Source organism: Chiloscyllium plagiosum, chromosome 21 (genome assembly GCF_004010195.1).
Source record: "Chiloscyllium plagiosum isolate BGI_BamShark_2017 chromosome 21, ASM401019v2, whole genome shotgun sequence".
NCBI classification, from domain to species: Eukaryota; Metazoa; Chordata; class Chondrichthyes; order Orectolobiformes; family Hemiscylliidae; genus Chiloscyllium; species Chiloscyllium plagiosum.
In genome coordinates, this window is record NC_057730.1 from 57,650,275 (window position 1) to 57,659,202 (window position 8,928).

Sequence of the window (8,928 nt, forward strand, 5' to 3'; positions counted from 1 at the left end):
GGTGTTACTGCTCCTGGTGTCACTGCTCCTGGTGTTACTGCTCCTGGTGTTACTGCTCCTGGTGTTACTGCTCCTGGTGTTACTGCTCCTGGTGTTACTGCTCCTGGTGTCACTGCTCCTGGTGTCGCTGCTCCTGGTGTTACTGCTCCTGGTGTTACTGCTCCTGGTGTCACTGATCCTGGTGTCACTGCTCCTGGTGTTACTGCTCCTGGTGTTACTGCTCCTGGTGTTACTGTTCCTAGTGTTACTGCTCCTGGTGTTACTGCTCCTGGTGTTACTGTTCCTGGTGTCACTGCTCCTGGTGTCACTGATCCTGGTGTTACTGCTCCTGGTGTCACTTGTCCTGGTGTCACTGCTCCTGGTGTTACTGCTCGTGGTGTTATTGCACCTGGTGTCACTGCTCCTGGTGTTTCAGTTCCTGGTGTCACTGCTCCTGGTGTCACTGCTCCTGGTGTCACTGCTCCAGGTGTTACTGCTCCTGGTGTCACTGCTCCTGGTGTTTCAGTTCCTGGTGTCACTGTTCCTGGTGTCACTGCTCCTGGTGTTTCAGTTCCTGGTGTCACTGTTCCTGGAGTCACTGCTCCTGGTGTTTCAGTTCCTGGAGTCACTGCTCCTGGTGTCACTGCTCCTGGTGTCACTGCTCCTGGTGTCACTGCTCCTGGAGTCACTGCTCTTGGAGTTATTTACTGATCCGAAGTCCCAGGAGTAAGTGGGGATTGCAGCTGCTGGAGTTGACAGTCGAGAGAGTGGTGCTGGACAAACACAGCAGGTCAGGCAGCATCCGAGGAGCTGGAGAATCGACGTTTTGAGCATTAGCCCTTCATCAGGAATGAGGCTTGTGGGCTGTGGCTAAGAGATGAATGGGAGGTGTTTGGGGCTGGGGGAAAGGTAGCTGGGAATGTGATAGGTAGACAGAGGTGGGAGTGAAAGTGATAGGTCAGAGTTAAAGTGGACTGGATAGGTGGGAAGGTGGATGGATAGGTAGGAAAGGTCATGGGGATGGTGCTGAGCTGGAAGGTTGGATCAGGGGAAAGGTGGGAGGAGGGGAAATGAGGAAACTGGTGAAGTCCACGTCGATGCCCTGGGGTTGGAGGGTACCGAGGGGGAAGATGAGGCGTTCTTCCTCCAGGCGTCAGCTGGTGAGGGAGTGCCAGTGGAGGAGGCCCAGGATCTGCATGTGCTTGGTGGAGTGGGAGGGGGTGTTGACGTGTTTGGCCACGGGGCAGTGGGGTTCGTTAGTGCGGGTGTCCCAGAGATATTCCCCAAAACACTCTGTAAGCTGGTGTTGAGTCTTCGCGATGTTGAGGAGACCACATCGGGAGCAATGGACACAGTAGATGAGGAGGTGCAGGAAAATCTCCATCAGATGTGGAAGGATCCTCTGGGGCCTTGGATGGAGGTGCGGGGTTGTGGAAGTTTGGGCGCAAGTTTGACAATTCCTGCGGTAGCAGGGGAAGATGCATGGAGGGGTGCGTGGACCTAACAAGAGGATCGCGGAGGGAATGGTCTCTGCAGAATGCTGATAGGGGTGGGGAGGGAAGTAGATCCCTGCTGGGGGGGTCTGATTGTAGGTGACAGAAATGGCAGAGGATGATGCGATGTATCCAATAGTTGGTGGAGTGGAAGGTGAGGACCGGGGTGGGGGGCGGAGGGAGGGGGGTGGGGGGAGGGGTTCTTTGATTGGATTTTATCGATTAAGTTTGTCGAAAAAAGAAGTTAAAAATCACACAACACCAGGTTATAGTCCAACAGGTTTAATTGGAAGCACTAGCTTTCGGAGCACTGCCCCTTCATCAGATGATTGTCCTCTGATCACCTGATGAAGGAGCGTCGCTCCGAAAGCTAGTGCTTCCAATTAAACCTGTTGGACTATAACCTGGTGTTGTGTGATTTTTAACTTTGTACACCCCAGTCCAACACCGGCATCTCCAAATCGAAAAAAGAAGGTATACTCAGAGTGAGGTAAAGAGATTTCTGTGAGATTTTGGGGGACTAGCTGAGACTGAGACTTTGGTAGTGGGGTGGGGGGTTCTCTGAAAGAGAGAGATACAGAGGGAGGGGCATTTGAAATGATACAGAGAAAGCACATCACAGGAAAGTGGGGATCATAAGGCTGTGGAGATTTGTGCAGAGTTGGTGGGATGATAAAACAGAGGAATTTAAAGTTGCAGGATATATATTTGCATACGTAACTATTGCGTGAATGGGATTTAGTGTAAAATTGGATGTAAAGAGCAAGTTTCTGAAAGGCAGAAACTGGGAATCTGGAGAACATCGAACATAGAACAGTCCAGGCCCTTCAGCCCTCGATGTTGTACTGGGCTATTATCCTACTCTAAGATCAGACCAACCTACATTCCCTTCATTGTACTAACTTCCATGTGTCTATCCAAGAGTCGCTTATATGTCCCTAATGTATCTGTGACGAGTAGAAAACAGCTTGGATTTATTGGGTGAATCTTATCGGGATATGAAATCTGGGAGAATTGTGGCAGTTTTCAGGCTCCGTCGGGAACATTTTCCAGCGCTCCTGGTGCAGAGTCCAAATTCTCACAAGGCAGAGGTAAGATCCCATTAATGAGCACTGCCATCATTAACAGCCTCATTAACATCGAATCTCTCCTCATTAATATGCAGCTTGTTTTTATATTACCTGCTGTGAGGAAACTAGACCATACAAGATCTGGACAATATTCCGGCTTGGGCCAGATCTTTGTGCCATATAATGCCAGGCTATGACCATCTCCGATAAGAGACACCCTAGCCACTGCCCCTTGATATTTAATGATGTTAACATCACTGAATCCCCACTATTCCATGGACTATCTTTGGCCAGAATCCCACCTGAGCTTGATACATAAAAACAGCGGCTACAACAGCAGCTCACAGGCTGGGAATACTGTAGTGAATAACTCACCCCCTGACTCCCCAAAGCCTGTCCACCATCTACAAGGCACAGGTCAGGAGTGGGATGGAATACTCCCCACTTGCCTGGATGGGGGCAGCTCCAACAACACTCAGAAAGCTCAACACCATCAGAATAAAGCAGCCGCTTGATTGGCACCACATCCTCAAACACCTCCTCCCTCCACCACTGACACTCAGTAGCAGCAGTGTGTACTATCTACAAGATGCACTGCAGGAATTCATCAAAGATCCTCAGACAGCACCTTCCAAACCCATGACCACTTCCATTTAGAAGCACAAGGGCAGCAGATACATGGGAACACCATCCCCTGCAGGTTCCCCTCCGAGCCATTCACCATCCTGACTTGGAAATACATCGCTGTTCCATCACTGTCGCTGGGTCAGAATCCCAGAATTTTCTCCCTAAGGGCATTGTGGGTCTAACTACAGCACATGGATTGCAGCTCACCTCCACCCTCTCAACTAGGGACAGGCAATAACTGTGCAGCCAACAACGCCCATGTCCTATGAGAGAATAAAATATGAAAGTCCGGCCACACTAGCTCATCATATACTCTTCCAGGCTGCAGTCTTGGGCACCTGGCATCAACATCTCAGGGCATGGACCAGTCACACACATCCCATGTCAATGGACACTGGCACCCCAACCCTGTGGCATCTCTCCGACCCACTTACAGCTTGTTTTTGTATTTTAAAGCTGCATTTAGCTTGACACTGTTTTATAAATTCCACAGTAATCAACAAATTTATACATTTCACTTCGATCATCTCCCATTCTTCTCAATTCCTTCCCTCAATCTGTTCCAATCAGACAAACCTGTCATCCTGGATTTCTTTACATCCCCTCCAGGATAAACATAAACTTCCTCAGTCCATTGTCCAGGTGAGGGCTCATTAATATCCCGTACAATTGTCCAAGTGTTGGGAGAAAGTCTCTGTCCTTCTTCCTTTGTGAAGGAAGTTAACATCCGATCTGCTTTCCTGATTGGATGCTGCACCTTGGTGTCAGCTCTCTGAGATTAGTGTACAAATTAAATCATATTTGTGTGAAGGCCCTGCAGCAGACTGAGTCACTCCTGAGAAAATCGATCCCCAACTCTGGAATCATTTGTTAATTTTGCAGTAACCGCTCCTGCTGCTCAATTATAACTAGTTAAAGATCACTCATGGTTCATTCTGAGAAGAAGATAAACATTATTTTAAAGACGATGCTTTTATTGTATGAGAGGCTGGTTTTCCCCACAGTAATTGTTCTAAGGCTATCATCACTCTGTTCATCTTATTAGTTCCTCTGCACCAAAGGTAATAAATAACTCAACTTAGAGACTCAGGATAAACAGAATCACAGCCTTCTCTTCAGCTACTGAGCAATGTTCAGATATGCATTAGCTGCTGCCACACTGTCTCCTCAGAATAGCAAGGCTGGTTCTGTTTTGAGTATCTTACCCCATTGCAGGATCAGAGAAGCATTTTAGGAATTTATAGAGAGCAGCCAACAGACGCTCCATGTGTCTGATAAAGACTACATTCTTTTCCACGGTTTCTAAGAAGCTGTTTTATAGGACTGTGACTAGAAAGCTCCCCCTTAAAGAAACATCTGAAAATTTGTATCTATCAGAATGAAATGTATTACAGTCCAACAGATTTCTAGAAATGGGCAGAATACAACAAAAAAGTAAAAAAATGATTTAAAAATTAGAATATGTGTGAATTACAACTAGAAAATAAAAACAGGTTTTAGGAACAGGAGGAAGCCATTCAGCCCCTCGAGCCTGTTCCATCATTCAGTGGGATCAGTGGCTGACCTGTGGCTGAACTCCATATACATGCCTTTGGCCCATGTACCTTCATGTGTTGGCTTAACATAAAGTTATCTATTTCAGATTTAAAATTAACAACTGGTCCAGCATTCACTGCCATTGCTGGAAGAGAGTTCCAATCCTCTCCCACCTTTTGTGTGTAAACATCTCTCCGGAACCTAATTCCCAGACAGTGCCCCTGTTCGAGAATCTCCAACCAGTAGAAATACCCTGTCTTTTCCTCTTCAAAAGGTATATAGGGTGAGGCCCCAGACCAGCCAGGATCTTATTGAATGGTGGAACAGGCTCAAGTTGCTGAATGGTCTACTACTGTTCCTATGTTAGCAGTTTCTTATATGGGACTTTATCAAAGTTCTCATTCACAACATCCACAGACATTCCCTGTCCATCACCCCAGTCACCTCTTCAAAACTTCCATGAGGTTTGTCAGGCATGACCTGGCTGTCGCTAATCCATGCTGGCTCTCCCTGATTCAGTGAAAATTTTCAAGGTGTTCAGTTTTCCCCTCCCTGATTATAGAGACCACCCCAGATGTTTGGCGAACTGGTCTGTAATTCCCTAGTTTTCCTCTTTTGCCTTTCTTAAAAAGCAGAGAGACATGAGTAATTTTCCAAACCAGAGAGACAATACCTAGGGAATTCTGAAAGGTTACAGTTAGGGTGTCTACAATGTGTTCCCCTATTTCCTTTAACACCTTCCCATAGAGATTGCCAGGTTATGGGGAACTGCCACTTTTTAATCCCATTAATTTCCTAAAACCAATATTTTATTTCAGGTTAATTTTATTTAGTCCCTGTTCCCAATCCACTATCCCTGGGATTTCCAGCAAGCTTCCTCCTTTCCTACTGTAAATAGGTAAGGTAAGGTAATTACATTACATTACATTACAGTGTGGAAACAGGCCCTTCGGCCCAACAAGTCCACACCGCCCCGCCGAAGCGAAACCCACCCATACCCCTACATTTACCCCTTACCTAACACTAAGGACAATTTAGCATGGCCAATTCACCTGACCTGCACATCTTTGGACTGTAGGAGGAAACCGGAGCACCCGGAGGAAACGCACACAGACACGGGGAGAATGTGCAAACTCCACACAGTCAGTCGCCTGAGGCGGGAATTGAACCCGGGTCTCTGGCGCTGTGAGGCAGCAGTGCTAACCACTGTGCCACCATGCCGCCCACTAAACACCTCTCTCAGTCTGTGTGACTGGTTACAGCTCCTTCTCACAGTCAGTCTGTGTCTGAGTTATTCAACATGTCTGCCATTTCCCCATAGGCATTGACAATATCTCCACGTCCAGCCTTCAATGGGCCAACATTGCAGCTGACCACCTGAATTCCCTGTATGGAACTATACAGTTTATTCTTGTTGATTTTGATACCTGGAGTCATAGAGCATGGAAACAGACTCTTGGGCCACCCACTGTCCCTCAGTATTGATGCTTTATTTGCCTGTTCATTACTTTCCTCATCCAGTTTAATCAATACATGCCTTATTGCCATTACCTGCTGTACCTGTAGTAGGACTGCTAACTGTTTCTTTACTCTTGGTCATGTTGTTTGATTTTGAAACAGTATTGACATCCCCCAAGTTCCCTCCCCTGTTTATCAGTTTAACGTCCTTGTGATCACCCTATTTAGATGTTCCATTAGGATCCCAGTCCCCGGTGGATTCAGGTGGAGCCAGATCCAATGGGACCAATCATTCCGGCCCCAATATTGATGCCAGAGCCCCACAAAATGGAACCCCTCTTACCCGCGCCTTTCCATGTGCAGTTTACTTCCTTAGTTTTTTTTTATCTCTGTAGGAGTTTATGCCTGACCTTGGTGATAATCCAGAGAGGAGACGGTGAGGCCTGCAGATGCTGGAGATCAGAGTCGAGAGTGTGGAGCTGGAAAAACACAGCAGGTCAGGCAGCATCTGAGGAACAGGAGAATCGATGTTTTAGGCAAGAACCCTTCATCAGGAAAGGGTTTCTTGGCTGAAACATCAATTCTCCTGCTCCAATATCCTTTCAAACTGATTCTAGATATCCCTTACCTTGGCAGCAGCAACACACACTGCGGGACTCTCGAGCTTACTGACAGCGGATGCTATCACGATGTGTATCCCGAATTATCGAATTCTTCACCACTGCCACTTTTCTTTATGCTCCCACTTCAATGGTTTTAAAAAGGAAAAAAGGAAATAAAATAAGTGTGGTTCCTCTTAACAGTTATCCTGAGAAATTAATAATGGAAAAGAAGAAATGATGGAGGAATTGGTCTCCTATAAAAAGGATTTTCTTTTCCTCTTGTGATTTCTTTGTGTTTCTTCCTGATTTCAGTTTCCAGCATGACCTGAATAGCTTCTTCCAAAATCAAATCTTCTTTAGACTGCAATAAATCTTACAAAGATTCATCAACAATTCCAACAACAATTCCTATTTAAAGCTCCATTGTCAAAGTATTTTCACAAATCTGTCAAAGTCATAAATGGCATTATTTATGGAATATGCTGGATACTGAACTCTCCTGTTAAATTTTACTCATTCAGGGATTTGATTTGTTATTAGATTAAAGTAATTATAAAAATTGGGAACTTCTTCAAGAGTATCTGTATCCTTTTAGGGTTTAGTTTCTATTTATTCACTTGTGGGATATGGGTGTCACTGGCTGGGCCTGTATCTATTGCCCGTCCCTAGTTGCCCTTGAGAACACAGCAGGTGAGATGCCTTCTTGAACTGTTATTGCCCACGGACTTTATGATCTATAATGCCAATTGATGTAGGTTCTTTCAAATATAATAGTTACTTGCTCAGCTTGTGATTTAGTATTTAAGTTTGAAACAATTCTGTCTCTTTCCTGCCATACCTCCTGATGTGATAGAGTGATTCTGCCTACTTTAAAGCTGCCAAATTCTACAATATCAAATGCTGCTGTAATCCTCTTTCCTTTTGACACTTTCACATCTGGAAATAGCAATGCTGTTTTACTGACCATCTCCCAAAGGTTTTATACTGATGAGTATAGCAATGCTATACTCCTTATTTTCTTCCAGTCTGTTAAATACACAGGCTGTATAATTGCACTACACATGGGTCAAAGAAAAGGTTTCCTGCCTGTTCATGGACAAAATGAACAGTTTCCCATCTTTCACAGCCTCAGAAACAAAGTATGTCCTTTTCCATAACTTCCCCAAAACAAAGTCTTGTGCCTGTGGCCTTAAGAAATTCTTCCCACCAGGAATACAGTTTAGATGATGGATCTCCTGCTCTAGACCTGGCTTCACTAATCTTCTTAGTCTCTTTTCCTGTTGGATTCTGTCTGTTTTAGCTTTTTACTTGACCCTTTCATTGCCTTAATTCTCTTCACATTGATCCTGGTGTTGCAACCTCAGCATGAAAACCTCCCCAGCCCCTGGTCTGATTCCTGCGGCCGTATCATTTGGTGTCTCTTTGCAAAAGCAGCAACACTCAGAGAGAGCTGGAAATGCTCCAGTTATTACTCTCACTCAGAGAGAGCTGGAAACGCTCTGTATTACTCTCACTCAGAGAGAGCTGGAAACGCTCTGGTTATTACTCTCACTCAGAGAGAGCTGGAAATGCTCCAGTTATTACTCTCTCAGAGAGAGCTGGAAACGCTCTGGTTATTACTCTCACTCAGAGAGAGCTGGAAATGCTCCAGTTATTACTCTCACTCAGAGAGAGCTGGAAACACTCTGGTTATTACTCTCACTCAGAGAGAGCTGGAAAAGTTCTAGTTATTACTCTCACTCAGAGAGAGCTGGAAATGCTCCAGTTATTACTCTCACTCAGAGAGTGCTGGAAACACTCTGGTTATTACTCCCACTCAGAGAGAGCTGGAAATGCTCCAGTTATTACTCTCACTCAGAGAGTGCTGGAAACGCTCTGGTTATTATTGTCACTCAGAGAGAGCTGGAAATGCTCCAGTTGTTACTCTCACTCAGAGAGAGCTGGAAATGCTCTGGTTATTACTCTCACTCAGAGAGAGCTGGAAATGCTCTGGTTATTACTCTCACTCAGAGAGAGCTGGAAATGCTCCAGTTATTACTCTCACTCAGAGAGAGCTGGAAATGCTCTGGTTATTACTCTCACTCAGAGAGAGCTGGAAATGCTCCAGTTATTACTCTCACTCAGAGAGTGCTGGAAACACTCTGGTTATTACTCCCACTCAGA

At 45.6% G+C, this 8,928-nt stretch overlaps 1 protein-coding gene across 1 annotated transcript in view; it reads right to left on the reverse strand.

Annotated features, from left to right (window-relative positions):
* LOC122560369 (carboxylesterase notum2-like) overlaps nucleotides 1-6,305 on the reverse strand; it is a 71,771-nt gene extending 65,466 nt beyond the window's left edge. The window contains exon 1 of the mRNA XM_043711005.1: nucleotides 6,257-6,305. Coding sequence (XP_043566940.1) covers nucleotides 6,257-6,305 — 49 coding nt within the window. The remainder of the gene's footprint in view (nucleotides 1-6,256) is intronic.
* Between the last annotated feature and the right edge of the window lie 2,623 nt (nucleotides 6,306-8,928).